We start from the raw sequence: 14,923 nt of genomic DNA on the forward strand, positions 1-14,923 counted from the left end.
TATTCAAAGATATAAATGCGTAATGAAAATATATTCTCAAGCAAATTCAAATATTAGGTTGGAAACACTGAATTAAGTCATCGCAGAGGCGTTACAGTTCGGTCAGTGATTGTTGCTTTTACGAGCAACATATTATTTTGAAACGATTATTTAACAATGTGCGATAAATTAAACGGAGCACGCGTTAATCGTTCAAGGAGATTAAATCATTGTTAACGATAATATGGATAGATTAAAAATTTAATTAACGAGTTTTAGGTTAACTATTAAAAATCATAATATGACGTTTAACAACGATTTTTCATCTAAGTCTTTTTTATATTACTAAAAATATTGAAATCATTTCTATTTTCTATAAGTAATAAGCGTAAGTATTATAATTTCTTTCTTATTCATATACCTTTACTTAGATCTTTCTTACATGATTAATATTATATCAATTTACAAGCGATTCACTTAGTTCACACTAATGCCCTCTTCCGTCGATAACAAATTTCCGACGAATCTAAAGTTTCTAAACTTTTTTATAATAAAATATTATATGAAGATAAATTTGATGTTTTATATTATTTGACGTAATTGATTTTGAAAAACATTACAATTTTCAATAATTTATTTTCACTGAAAGAATAAAAATTTTAAGATATAGCATTTGTTGATAAAAATTTGTTGATAAAATAAATTGTAAATATAAAATACAAAATTATAAAAATTACATCGATAATAAAAATTCCTGTTTTAAGAAAATATTAAATTTATTTTAAAAATAGACTTGATCTAATAGATAATTAAATTAGGTGTAAAAATGTTTATCGTGAAAAGATACACAATAAACATACTCGCATATACTTCTATGGATTATCTTTAACCTCTTGACCCGAATGTTGCGAAAGTTCACCTTAAAGCAATAATACTCGCTTTACAACCAAAGTATTGACCTTTTATACTTTTGTAATAACCATATATTCTTTTATAATAATATAATTTAATTTCTTGATATATTTAACAAATGTGTATAATCTTTTAATTGTTGCATTTAATAAAATCAATAGTTTCAAAGAATTCATATCAATTTCATATAATATAAAACTTTTCATTTTTAGTATGAAAAATGAGTCTACTTGAAGAAGAATGTGTTGAAAGGGTTTTTATATACAAATTCCCAACATGTACAACAAACGAGGAATATGTATTAGAAATACCTTTAAAAATTCCATATCAAGGTTCTATAAAAGAATTGACATATAGGATTATGTCATCATTTAAATTACCATACTATGTGGAGTCTGATTTAATGGAGACTATACAACGTACTATTAAAGAGTTAACTCTGCAATTTTATGATGAGAAGTCAGAGAAAGTTATAGATGCTACGAAGAAAGGTGATCTGAATATAGAGGATATAATTAAAAACTGGGAAAAGACGTATAAACAAAAAACAGTAGAGTATGCAGATCCAATAGGAACAACGGATGAAGAATTATTTGCAGCGGCATACCATAGATTAGTACACTCACCGTCTTTAGAACCAATTCTACAAGCAGAACATAAATATGGTAGAGATGTCACAGAAGTCATTCAAATGAGGAACACTGATTATGAACAGCTTACTCAAAAGTTAGTACTTATATACCTAGTCTATGATTTACTTGAAAAAACAAAAGAAAAAAAAGAAAGAAAGAAAGAAAGAAAAAAAATTATTCCCATATGAACATCCTTACTAGACAGTTAGCTTAATCAGTAAAGCAAAGAAATAATGTATAATATTTTCTTTATCTATCATATTTCATTCTAAAATCTACTAGCAGAGAAAGGTCAAGATTCCAATACATCGTCAATAGGCAAATATATGGAACATGAATTATGATTTACATTGACCTTTCCGTATAGATTATCAGTAACTTTAGTACTATTGAGATTATACGGAAAGCAAACGATCGCTTTCACGATTTATTCTTGCAACATACTAATTATCTTAAATTAATTGATGGATTTATTAGGTTTGAATTGAGAAACCTATTTCTTTTCCTTCTTTTCTTTTTCTTAACTAATAAATTATATAGACATACGATCGTTTTAATTATAACGAATAATCCACCCCTTTTTTCTTATACGTCTGAAATCCTATAGAGACAAATCCTATAGAGACAATTAAATTCGATAACGAGTACGTTCCTTATAAGTTATAAATTCTTTATAAATCAGGTATGATTGCGTTAACAATAGAAAATCACAAGGCATATTCCACACTTGACCTAAGCAGTTAATATATTTTCACTTGAATGCAATTGCCCTACTATCATCATAGAGGCTTGGTTAGTTGACCCTCCGCTATTTAAAGAATATACAAACAGAATATTCCGATCGAGAATGAATAGAAATATATCTTCCAGGCAAACAGAAGAAATGCGTGTTGCCGTTGAAGCTTTAGAAGCTGGATCAACTGAAAAATCTATAAACGATATGGCAGGTCGTCATTTTGAAGAGCAAAGCTTATTACAGGGCCATTGGGGTTCGAGAGTCGATGCTTTAAAATTAGAACAAAGACGACAATATCGTAATTGGATTATGAGATTATTGGAAGAACAGCAAACGAATATGTTACCGACTCCTGTGTAAGTTTCTATGTTCTTTTTTCTTCGTTTCTCTTTTTCTATTTTTTTTTTTTTTTTTTTTTTTTTATACGTATAAAGAAACAATATAAAAAATTCTCAGATTATATTTCAAAGAAATTAATGATAAAATATTAGGGGCTCTCCGATGGTACCAATGCCACCGATAAGACCAGCATTAAGTAGCTTTGTTCTAAACGAAGAAAAACAAACGTCGGATTGTCCTATTCTCGAAGAAAGTTTTACTATACATTTAGGCTCGCAAATGAAACAAATGCATAATATCCGAATACTCACAGGCGATGTTCTCGATTTTTGTCGAACAAAAAAGAGCGATACTGGGTAAAACATATGAGATTATTTATTTTAATTGACATAAAATTTGTACAATTTTCTATATCTCTAATAATAGGGATCCAACGCCACAGAGATTGCAAACGGCTTTAGGATTATATTCGAACGATTTATGTGGATTGGTTTTGCTAAGCGACAATCATCTAGGAAGTTATTCCGGAATAACGAAAGGTGTTTGATCAGTATAATCGTTAATAAATTACAATTATATTTCTTATATTTCTAATCCACGATACATTGTAGAATTGTGTTCGATATGTCAGTTGACAACAGAATTTCATTTTCCACCGATCGACGAACAGTTGGAAAAAATTCGTGAGGACGTAAAAGAAGCTGTCGCTTGGCGACAAGCTCATCATCGTGAAGGAAGCGATCCTCAGGTAAAATAATATCCTTCTGATTCTATAAATATCAATAACGATGATCGATGTTTCATGATTTTTAGACAAAAAAGCCAACGAGTAAGACGTTACAAACTGGTGACGTCTTCATCACGAGACATTCCAATTTAGCACAGGTCCATGTAGTATTTCACATGGTGGTAAATGATTCTCTAAGATCTGGTAGGTGTGATCATTATCTATGAACAAAGATAGAAAGAGAAAAAGAGAGAGAGAGAGGAGAAAAGACAAAAAAAAAAAAAAAGAGAGAAAAAGAAACATATTTTCTAATTAAAAAATCGTAGGTGATATTAATTCAAGGCATCCGGCCATTTTGGGATTGAGGAATATTTTAAAAACAGCTTGTTGCAACGACGTTACGACCTTGACTATTCCAGTCCTTCTAGTTCATGAAATGACAGAGGTCAGTTTTCAAGATTCTACTCGATATTCGACAAGAGCAAGGTTGTCACATAACTCGACCGATTAAATCGATTGATTCTTTTAACTATCAGGAAATGACAGTGGCATGGTGTACCAAAAGGGCTGAACTAGTCTTCAAATGCGTCAAAGGTTTTATGATAGAAATGGCATCATGGGGTGGAGCAGAATTGAAAAATTTACAATTTCTCGTACCAAAAGTATATCAGATATGTCTTTCGTATTGTCAGATTTTTAATCACTATTAATATACGTATTTTTTTCGTAGGGAATGTCGGAAGAAGTTTTTGGAACATTAGCGACGATGTTACCTAGCATATTTCGCGTATCGAATCCATTGGTATTCAAAGCTACGAGTACACCGCAAACTCCAAAAAAATGATTGCCTATCTTGCCTTTGTTATTGAACACAAAACCAAAATACTACGATATTTGTTACTATGTGTTGCATATATCTAAAGCGTAATAATTCATTTCGAATGGTTAATGATGATACAAACACTGTGAATAAACGTCTGACTCTTAATGAGCTTTTTGTTTACATTTATTTCGCACCGTAACATTGATTTCTCAGAAAATCATTCGCCTTGTTTTTTCTTTCTTTTTTTTTCCCTTCCTTTCTCTCCTTTCCTCCCTCCACTCCATTTTCTTTCTTCCTTCGCCAAGCGGAGAAAGTTATTCTTTAAAAAAAACGGCCGGAATAAATTTATATTGCAAAATAAAATATGTTGATATAATATAGGCTGACAGGGGTTAGTAAAAAGTTTATAATATTGATAAAGAAATGGTCTTTAATTTTACGAGCTTTCGAGCAATAACAATTTGTATCGAAGGTCAAAGAGCAAAAAGAAAGAAAGAAAAAAAAAGAGAGAAGGAAGAAGAAGAAGAAGAAGAAGAAAAAGATTATACCTGGGTATAATATAAATTTTAAAAAAAATCCTCGGATCTCTCTGTATCGTAAAAATGATAATTCTTTTTGTGTATGTGTATATGTATATATATATATATATATATATATATATATATATATATATATGTCCGATATCATTATTTTTAAATGTAAATTAATTTAAACGATGATGCAGAACTCAATGATGACAATGTTATCGTGGTTAGACTTTCAGTTCATCTACACGAAGTCATCTTTATCGCGTTCTCCCTTTATTTTTATTCCCAGTGAACATGGTAGAAAATAGATTACGTTTATAACATTTCGTTGCACCGAAAATTTTCAAACGATACTTTCTCTCTCTCCCTCTCTTTCTTTCTTTCTTTCTTTCTTTCTTTCTTTCTTTCTTTTAAGATCAATACACCGACGAAGTTTTGCAATCAACGTCAGTTTCAAATCGAACTCTCCGATATCGGTAGTCTATACGAACTGGTGTGTAAATTATATTAAAAAAATACGAGAGCGATTAAGCTCGACGGTAAAAACAATTATACGTCCGGTAGCTCATGATTGTACTGGTAATAATAATAGTATTAGTAGCGGGGAACAAGTGCGAATGGCTAAACGCGAGTAATAATCGCGGTTTATCTTAAAAGTGGTACGTTCGCCTCTCGACGGTTCTGAACTTTTGATCGGAAACGTATCCTTTCTTTGCAAGTGCCCCGCGATACGAATGTTCATCTTTGAAGAAAAATTATTTACGCTTCGCTCGGCGTGGGGAGTAATATAAAAGAAAAGAAAAAAACGAAACGTTAAAAAATATCAAGAGAAAGTATTGAAATAGAAAACGATCCTTTCGTCGCGTCCGAAATTTCGACATAAAATTTTCTTCGATATATATATATATATATATACATATGTATATAATTGTTTCCTCGGTATCAGTGACTTTTTCATTTTCACGAATTTCAAAGACTGCTCGAGTTAAGGTTGAAGTTAAAATTGCAATTATAGTTACCCCATCCGAGCCCCTCGTAGTTCGGCACTGGACGAGCGAGCAGGGATCGTCGCTGATGAATTCGTTGTCATTCCGCTGGACCGTTCTGTGAGAGACATTCTGCGAAGTTAACAGTCTCGGTTATAAGAAAGTATCGAAACGATCGATCGATCGATCTATTTTTCTCTAAATCGGATTTAAATAATTTAGACAAAGCAGTACTGGACGATATGTCGCTCGGAATATTCGTAGTTTTTGCTTCGATCCTGTCCTTCGTTTTGGGAATCATGGTGGGTGGTGTTTCGCGTATTGCTTTCATTATCGTCATCATCATCATTATCATTATCATATTATCATCGTCGTTGTCGTCGTCATCGTCATCATCCTTGTGAATATTTTCTTTGGTGATTCTTTATTTCAAATTTCGCTTATCACAAACAATTCGTAATCGTTTCGGATATATGCGACATTCTTTGAAATATCTTCTTCCGGTTTTATTATCATTTCCTTTCTGCTTAACATTTCCTATTTCTCTCTCTCTCTCTCTCTCTCTCTCTCTCTCTCTCTCTCTCTCTCTCTCTCTCTCTCTCTCTCTTTCTTTTTTCTTCTTAATTTTCTTCTATTATTTTTTCCAACTTAATCTTACGGTCATAATAGTTTATAATAGAAATGAAGAGAGAGAGAGAGAAAGATAGATAGCAAATACGAATATTTAATTTTTAGGTAAATCTTACCAATAACGGTTTAAAGAAAGAAGATTTCTTCTTGAAGATTCAATCGACTATCATTCTAAGCGAAGTGACGGATTTGATATTACGTCAAAATCAATTTGACAGTTTCCTCGATTGCTCGACGAATTTAGCTTCGTTGACAACATTGGATCTATCGCAGAATCATCTGCAACGTTTCTTTTTCCTTTGCAAAGACGAATACAATCTGCAAGTATTAAATGTCAGCCATAACAAGTTGGAATATATTGACGACAATGCACTCAACGACAGAATACCGAAACTTAAAATATTGGATTTATCATCAAACAAACTTTCTATCGTCAATGAGACTATGCTGGAACATTTAAAGGTAAGTTTTATTTTTAGATCATCATAGATATTTAAATTTAAAAAGCTAAAGAAAAAAAAATGGAGGACCAAGTGGAATTTAATAGTGGCTCTCTCTGTCTTCAGATTTTAGAATTTCTTTCGCTGGCGGACAACCCGATCGGTGATGGAATTCACGAAAATGCATTTTGGATGTTGAGTGCGTTGAAACATCTCGATTTGAGAAACGTCTCGAGTACTTTCTTCTCCGGAGAACTATTTAAAAAATTAATTAACCTTTCGATTTTGGATTTATCATGGAACCCGATAAGCATGATTCCTCTTTTACCGACGAATCTAGAAGAACTCGATATATCGGGAACGCAGATCTTTCAACTGAATGGTTTTTATCTACCACGATTAAGAGAACTTAGAATGAATAATATGCCGAATTTGACGAAACTTGCATTGAACGATTTAGAAAATTTAACAAGTTTGGAGATATTATCGTTAGTAGGTTGTAGAAATTTGGTGCAGCTTACAGTTTGGCCGCATCATGGCCTCTTATTGCCACGACTTCAACGTTTATCGATCGAGAATTGTGCTTTGGAAACTTTGGAGTCTGATCTTCGATTGATTTTACAGAGAACAGCTGTTGTAAATCTTCGGAATAATCCATGGAAATGTGATTGTAGAATGCAATGGCTTAACACAAATAATTCTTTGAAAGAATTGAACACGGAGATCAAGTAAGACAAATTCATATGATAAATGTCTATCGCGTTTTCTCAATAGTTTCACGTGTTATCTCATAGATGGCTCTAACAATACCTCTTCTAATTGAAATTCTTTAAAAAAACAAAAGAAAATAGTATCTCCATTCATATTTAAATGTCCTTTAATTGTATTACGCACGATTCATGAATGAATGTGTTATCTTCAGATGTTCCATGCCGGATCGACATCGTAACAAACTTCTCAAGGAAATTCCAATCTACGAATTGGAATGCGAATCGGTTTCATCGATTTTTTATCCGATTTTATGGTCCGGCATAACGTTACTGATCGTTTTTGTGATCCTTCTAAGTGTTTTCTTCGCCGTTAAGAGACAAGGTGGAAAATGGTCCGTTAGAAGACGAAATCGGGATACTGTTACATACACAAACGTTGTAGAGTCATCGAATGATTTGGTAAGAATATTAACTGTCAACGATAATCACGAACGTAATGACGAATGAAGAAAAAGAAGAGAAGAAACGAAATCGTGGTAATCTAAGTATAGAAATAAAATAATAAAGATATAAATAATAAATAAAAAAAAAAACGGATCGTTTTCAACAATTACAATGTATTCTAATTTTAGCAATTTAATATTATTGTCAAAAAAAAAAAAAAAAAAAAAAGAAAAAGAAAATCTTTATGTTACAGACACGTGTATAGTAATTTCTTTCATACTTTTGCCGCATTATATTAAAGATCGAATCAATAATTATAATCAATTGCGATATGAAATACAATTCAATAACAAATTATATAAATATGTTATTCGATTATTTTCAAACTTCGAGTTGTACATTAAAGCGTAATAAAATCCGACATTTCGTTGTATCATGCAAATCATTGATTTCTTATTAAAGTTATTATCAAACGAATACATAAAACGAATTCTAAAGAGAATTATACGAATTAATCGGAATAAAGAATGTTGGTTGCATATAAAGATATCAAAATAAACTCATTCAGAGTTCTCAATTCATATAGAACTTTGTCTATATGATTACAGTCGCCATTAATAATGAAAAGGTTAAATCAATGAATAACAAATTACTGCAAATGATTAATTATTGATTCATAATATATTTTCGTCCAATACAGAATCCCTTTATGTATATAATCAAATAACGCGTAAGAAATAAAATATGATATGTTAGATGATAAACGATCTATAGATCCATAGATCCATAGATCCATAGGATGGATCAAGGCTCGTTCCGTGCCATTACCATGCACTCTCTCTCTCTCTCTCTCTCTCTCTCTCTCTTCTCTCCTATCTCTATCTAGCTATCTCTCTCTCTCTTTCTCTCTCTCGAAACTCGATTCACCGGTTAGCAATTACAACAAGTTCGAGTGTTAACGTATTCGATAATAGTGTAAGTTCTTTGTAAACGAATAAAACACTTTTGTCGGTAGGCATCCAACTGTTTTTCAAAACCCTTTACCTTTCCAAACCTTGTACGTAAACTGTTGCAATACCACAATGGAAAGAATACAAAGAGGAAAATGGTTGATTGCGTTCGAATGAAACTGAAGAGGAATATTTTTCTTGTACGTTCTTTTCTCTCTCTCTCTCTCTCTCTCTCTCTCTCTCTCCTTTTTTTTATTCTTTCTTCCTTTCTTTCATCAAAGGCAACACAAAATCGTACGATATTATCGTAGAAAAATCTTTGAGATATAACACATGTGATAGAAAATAAATGTAGATTTCATAGGAGAATAAGAAATCAATTTGCCATAGATCGAAGATTTCTCACAAATAAACGTCGTTATTAAATCTAATATCGATCATATTGATTCTCACACTGTAACGTAACTTTTTACTCTACGCGACGATTGTACAAAGTGAGGAAATGAAATTTTGCGTGTCAGATAAAACGAGATCAAACTTAAAGAGATATATAAATATAAGAACGTGTATGATTTTAAAACTGAAAAAAAAAAAAAATTTTTAATTGAGTGACGTCCTACAGATGGTTAAATAAAAAGAAAAAAAAAAAAACATATATACCATACCGTATCTTATGAATTAAATTCAATTAATTAACGACAAATAAAATTATTTAAGTATTATTCAAGAGAAAAAGAAAGAAAAAAAAAGAAAGAAAGAAAGAAAGATAGAGAGAGAAAAAATTATCGTGCGTACGCACACGTACATACAGCGATAGTTTCCATAGATAAAAAGAAAAAGTCAGATGATATTGATGGTTCGTTGTACGTACGTACGTATGTATATATGTAAGTATAATACTTACATATTAAAGAAAGAATCGTGCAAATGGTGCTATGAAGATCATCAGTTTCTGTGACGTGCATCGTGATCGCGTGCGATGTAGCGATCAGCCTTTGTACCGAAGCATGATCTTCCTACGGGAAGCCTATTGGGTTACGGGTCGTGCATGGAGAGCCCCCATATGCAAGACCGACGTATTACGGTAAGGGAGAAGATCATGGAGGCAGGCCACGACGATGGAGAGAGAGAAGAGAAAGACAGACATAAAGAGAGAATAAGAAAGAAAGAGAAGGACGAACATAAAGAGAGAATAAGAGAGAAGAAGAACGACAGGTATAAAGAGAGAATAAGAGAGAAAGAGAAAGACAGGTATAAAGAGAATATAAGATAGAAAAAGAAAGAGAGAGAGAGAGAGAGTAACGTTCTCAATGGGAAATGTATCGTCGACTTCTTTTTAAACGTCCTTCGTTCGTGTGAGAAAGATAGAGATACGGTGTAAGTGAAAGAAAGAGAGAGTGTTTGTGTGGGATAGAGAAAGAGGAAGACAGTGAAAGAGAAAGAGAGAAAGAGATAGAGAGCTGCACAAGCTAGGTGGAAGTTTTATCCTCCTGGTGATATCGAGTGTCGAGTAATTCGAGATTCCGTGCGAGCCAATTTGGCGAACCGGTGGAAAAATAATACACCGCCTACCATCGCGTCGGGCACGAGATGATGTCGCGAGCGCGCAGAGGCAAATTTTAACGGTCAACGTAGAACACGTGGGCGGACCAAGACGAGGGATATCGTGTTTCCTTTTGCGAAGAAGACGAGATCTCTTCTAAACCTTAGGGGCACGACGTGTTCTTTCCTCGTTCTTTTTTTTTCTCCCCCCCTCCCCCACTTTTTTCCCCTATTTTCGTTGTTTTTTTCTCGTTCCTTTTTTTTTTTCTTTCATCTTCTTTTTTTACTATTTTTTACTTTATTTCCCGACTTTTTCTTTTCATTTTTTTCCTTTATTAATCAACATACTCTTTCGATTTCCCTCTTTTGTTTTTTTTTTTTTTTTTGTTTTCATTCGGATCGACTGAGAACGATCTATGATTAGGACGATTGAGTCATTAGAGTCATAATTTTGCTAAATATGGAAGTGGAATTTTTAATAATGGTTATAAATATAGATTGTAAGATCGAGACAATGGAAGTTGATTAACTGTTTACGGTTTGTTATGTTGAATTTAATTTTATAGTTTCCCTTTTTTCTTTCTTTCTCTTTTTTTTTTTTCTTTGGCTCGTATTTCCTTCCTTCGTTCCTTTATCGTAGAGAATTAACACGTTAAGTGGGTGTCATATAATTTTGCAGGATTCATTTAAGATTCTTTTTTCGTGATATTCCAAATATAAAAAAGTATACTTTTCTAACAAGAGTAAAGTAATGGATGTAAAAAGTTTTTACTATTTTGTATCTATAAAAAATTATGAATACATCGATGTATGAAAAATGAATTAGACAGTCAACGCGTTAATGATTAATAATCATTAAAGGTTTACTTAAGAAAAAGAAAAAGGAAATGTTTAAAATTATTTTACGTTATAAGGACCTCATATTATAGATCCTTTTAAAAGATTTGGATTTGTTTAAATCTCATTAATCGATGACACAGTTCTTCTTTTTCTTTTTGTAACGTAACGAGAACGTTAGAAATAGCACACTTCGAGTTTACGATTCGTTAAATCGACTCTCGCGTTAATTAATCCGATCGTTTAATTATCGTAGTCACTCGTTTCCTTACAAAGTATTTTACATTTAAAAAATTAACGAAGAGACTATTTGAAAAATGCACTTTATAATAGCGATTAATACGATTAGATATTATTTGAATTTTGAGATTGATTACTCGAAATCGGACGATTTATTTCTGTCGAATCTGAAATAAATAAAAACATTATACAATCGACTCTAGTAATAAAACAAAGGGTCGAGACGCTTATGCCTATAGCTACATAATTTACACGAATAAGAAATAAATAAATAAATGTATAAAATATTATCAATTCTACAATTCTTGTCTGTAATCCTTATATCTAGAAGAAATTATATATAATACAAGATTTACAATAAAATTTATACTTGAACGATTAATTTGATGACTAAAAAAAGAAAATTGAAACACATGATTTAAAAATTACACGTCGCTATAGAAAATTATAAGATTAAATTAATCAATGAATTAAAATCGATTGGAAAATTAAAACGAGTATTAATACAAAGCAAAAAATTTCGAATACCTTTTTACGTGACCTATTTATTCATTCCTTCTTGATTAAAAATTCTGTAAAAAAAAAAAAAAAAAGAAAAAAATAAAGCTTTCATAATATCTAATACATACACGAGTCAAGGGCTTAAATAATTCGAATGTTTTAGAAAGATCGTGCAATGATGAATCGTAGAACGATTTTCGGCGATGTACGCCGCGGTTTTATCTGATTAAAGCGGCATAGAAACATGGGGTTATACGTGTAAGCTTTCCAACCATCCATGGGGAACGGCCGAACAAATGAATAATGAAAATAAAACCCATGATGCTATCGGTAAGCACCATGGGATTACGCACGCATCAGCGCGCCAGCGATGAACTTACATATTATGAAACCCCCTTGTATTCGGCAATCGTTGGACGTACATAGACGTACATATGTACAAGCGCATACATATAAATACACATACATAAACACATACATACATATATATATATCTACACGAAAAATAAAACAGAGCTTTTTTCAGTCCTAACATTTTGCAAAGCTAGTCGCCTCAAAGCGGATTTAAACGGCAAATCTTGTTCCCTTGCTCGTTGACACATCGACGAAGGTTTGATTGGTAAGAATTGATTTAATATAACGTGGTCTCTTAACGCGCGGATGTTATTAATAAAAAAGAAAAAAAGAAAAGTAAAATAAATTGATCTCCAATGAATAGACAAAGAAACGATTATGATACAACTTTTATGATACATGAAAGAAATTAAATCGAACACGAGAAAATATTTATTATTAAGAATAGTTAGGAAACGTAATTGTGTTTATAAGAAATAGAGAAATTTTCGGGATCTGATTAAAAAAATATTAGAACCGTCCGTGGTTCGGATGCTTATCGAAATGATTCGACCATCACAATCGGATAATCTCTTCCGATTCGTCGCTCGAATCACCCTCCTTAGATACGTCTCTCCATCTGCACGAACGAGAGATTCACGTGGGTGCAGATTTTTCTACACGTATCTCGATGCATACAGAGAAAGAGACAAAGAAAGAGAAAGAGAAAGCGACAGAAAGAGAGCAAGATAAATAGATAGTGGTCGCTTTTCAAGGTATACGCGTATAATAGCTCACCAAACGTATCTAACTTCACGTCTAGTCTAGTCTAGATGGTATTTCCGATTATATCAAGGTGTGAAACTCACGAGAACGAGCCAAATAGTTCTGTTCCTGAGCACAAAGCTAAAATCTCCCCATGGACCAAGCCGCTTACGATCAATACCTTGATCCTTCGATCTCCCTTCCTATCTCTGTCTCTCTCTCTCTCTCTCTCTCTCCCTCTCTATCTCTGTGTGTGTGTGTGTGTATCTCTCTCTCTCTCTCTCTCTCTCTATCTCTATTTCTCTCTACTTCTGACAGTATATCTTATGCACCATTTTAAAAGTATCCTAACAATACCCAACTGAAGAAAATAAATACCCAACGAGTGCTTCTAACTCCAGCGACGGGAGTCCTTTTCTAAATTTTCAAATAGGCACGTACTTCTTATGAAAAGCCTAAAAACTTTATGACCACGTTCGTCGTTATCGCACGAAAAGAATATCCGATAATTTCACTTAATTCGTTTTTGCAATGAAAAAGGATTTACAAATTTCTCTTTTCCTTTATAATGCCCTTACTTAAACATATATCTTTCTTAGTAATGAAATATTTATTCGGTCGTTTTGTTCTAAAAGTTCTAACCATATTGTCTATTGTCTGTAAATCTTCAAATTATATTCTCTCAAAATTATGTCTAAATTTTTAGTAAAAAGGAAAGAAAAAAGGAAATTCCAAAATGTAGATATTAAATATTGGAAATTATCGAATGATACGAACGTACGTACTTACATCTAAACGAATTACGCATCTTAATAAAATCCGTTCGAATTTTGTTAATATATAAACAAAGAAAAAAAAAAGAAAACATCGCGAAAAGAATCCAGCACAGAACAAAGTTATTGAAGAGATAGAAGGACAGAGAGAAAAAGAGAGAGAGAGAGAGAGAGAGAAAGAGAGAAAGAAAAGAGAAAGAGAGAGAATGAAATAAAAGGACAAAGAGAAAGAAAGAGAGAGAGAGAGAAAGAGGAAGAGAAAGAGAAAGAGAGAGAGAGAGAGAGAGAAAGAGAGAGAGAAGAAAAGGCACAATAATTATTGCAACGTCTTAAAAGTATAAAAGTCGTCACGAAAAATGTAGAATATGAAAAGTTAAGTTGTCCTCGTCGTTGCAGGTTGCACCGCTCGAGGCGAAAGAAAAATGGAAGAAGAAGATAATATCGCGACTTCTATCTTTATCTCTATCCCTACCTCTCTCTTTCTCTCTCTCTCTCTCATTCTCTTTCTTACCTCTTACCTTGCTCCCTCCCCCTTTCCTCGATCTTTCTCTTCTTTTCTCTTCTCTAGAAAAGCAAGAGAAAAAGCGAAAAACTAATCCCGGTACTCACCGAATCGTCACGTTTGCTTCGCGTTAAGGTTTTTCTCAACTCCGCTCATCCTCGTTTTCGGCACCTCTATTTCTTTCCAAGTGGCATTGCTTTAAAGTACCTGCACCTGAGTTTTCGACCATTTTCCTTCGCAATTACTTCCAGATGTGGCTTCCACTAACCGTTTTCACTGACTAAGATACCTTCGTTCGGCATTGTATTATATATTTATAATGTACCCTAACGTTCGTACTCGCAACGTTGCCGGTGATATACTACGAGTAAATTTTAAAAGGAAAATGTTATATAAACGTAGCTTCGAGAATGTTCGTTAAAAGAAAAGTTTATAAACAAATATACGAAATAAGAACTGATATGTTTTTGTTCAATGTAATAGTATATGTTACGAATGAGAGATTGACGGTATTTATATAATCAATTCATATACAAAGCTGTGTTTATTATATAGATTGTAATAGTAGTTTATATTGGCATCATTCGTCATTAGT

General features: G+C 32.5%; 2 protein-coding genes and 1 long non-coding RNA gene across 3 annotated transcripts; 2 read left to right on the plus strand and 1 right to left on the minus strand.

The window, feature by feature from the left end:
• The first annotated feature begins 67 nt into the window (after positions 1 to 67).
• LOC122632733 (protein C12orf4 homolog) lies at positions 68 to 4,313 on the plus strand. The gene is made up of 10 exons (XM_043819908.1): positions 68 to 367; positions 1,104 to 1,617; positions 2,394 to 2,615; positions 2,751 to 2,954; positions 3,025 to 3,137; positions 3,210 to 3,346; positions 3,412 to 3,529; positions 3,652 to 3,770; positions 3,862 to 3,987; positions 4,056 to 4,313. The coding sequence occupies exons 2-10, from the start codon at positions 1,112 to 1,114 to the stop codon at positions 4,167 to 4,169; spliced, it is 1,659 nt and encodes a 552-aa protein (XP_043675843.1). The 5' UTR covers positions 68 to 367; positions 1,104 to 1,111; the 3' UTR covers positions 4,170 to 4,313.
• Positions 4,290 to 5,791, minus strand: LOC122632739. Its single transcript, XR_006327942.1, has 2 exons — positions 5,695 to 5,791; positions 4,290 to 4,467 (listed from the first exon to the last, which is right to left on the minus strand). It is a non-coding gene; the product is annotated as an uncharacterized LOC122632739 (long non-coding RNA).
• Positions 5,756 to 8,903, plus strand: LOC122632735 (leucine-rich repeat neuronal protein 1-like). The gene is made up of 4 exons (XM_043819910.1): positions 5,756 to 5,963; positions 6,397 to 6,753; positions 6,858 to 7,459; positions 7,654 to 8,903. The coding sequence occupies exons 1-4, from the start codon at positions 5,904 to 5,906 to the stop codon at positions 7,946 to 7,948; spliced, it is 1,314 nt and encodes a 437-aa protein (XP_043675845.1). The 5' UTR covers positions 5,756 to 5,903; the 3' UTR covers positions 7,949 to 8,903.
• Positions 8,904 to 14,923: the final 6,020 nt, after the last annotated feature.

The sequence above is a fragment of the Vespula pensylvanica genome, chromosome 10 (assembly GCF_014466175.1).
Source record: "Vespula pensylvanica isolate Volc-1 chromosome 10, ASM1446617v1, whole genome shotgun sequence".
Taxonomy (NCBI): Eukaryota; Metazoa; Arthropoda; class Insecta; order Hymenoptera; family Vespidae; genus Vespula; species Vespula pensylvanica.

Coding starts and splice junctions, on each gene's coding strand:
- LOC122632733 (XM_043819908.1), top strand. CDS start 1,112: ATGAGTCTACTTGAAGAAGAATGTGTTGAAAGGGTTTTTATATACAAA. Junction 1,618..2,393: donor TATGAACAGCTTACTCAAAA/GTTAGTACTTAT, acceptor TATATCTTCCAG/GCAAACAGAAGAAATGCGTG. Junction 3,530..3,651: donor AAATGATTCTCTAAGATCTG/GTAGGTGTGATC, acceptor AAAAAATCGTAG/GTGATATTAATTCAAGGCAT.
- LOC122632735 (XM_043819910.1), top strand. CDS start 5,904: ATGTCGCTCGGAATATTCGTAGTTTTTGCTTCGATCCTGTCCTTCGTT. Junction 6,754..6,857: donor CTATGCTGGAACATTTAAAG/GTAAGTTTTATT, acceptor CTCTGTCTTCAG/ATTTTAGAATTTCTTTCGCT. Junction 7,460..7,653: donor GAATTGAACACGGAGATCAA/GTAAGACAAATT, acceptor TGTTATCTTCAG/ATGTTCCATGCCGGATCGAC.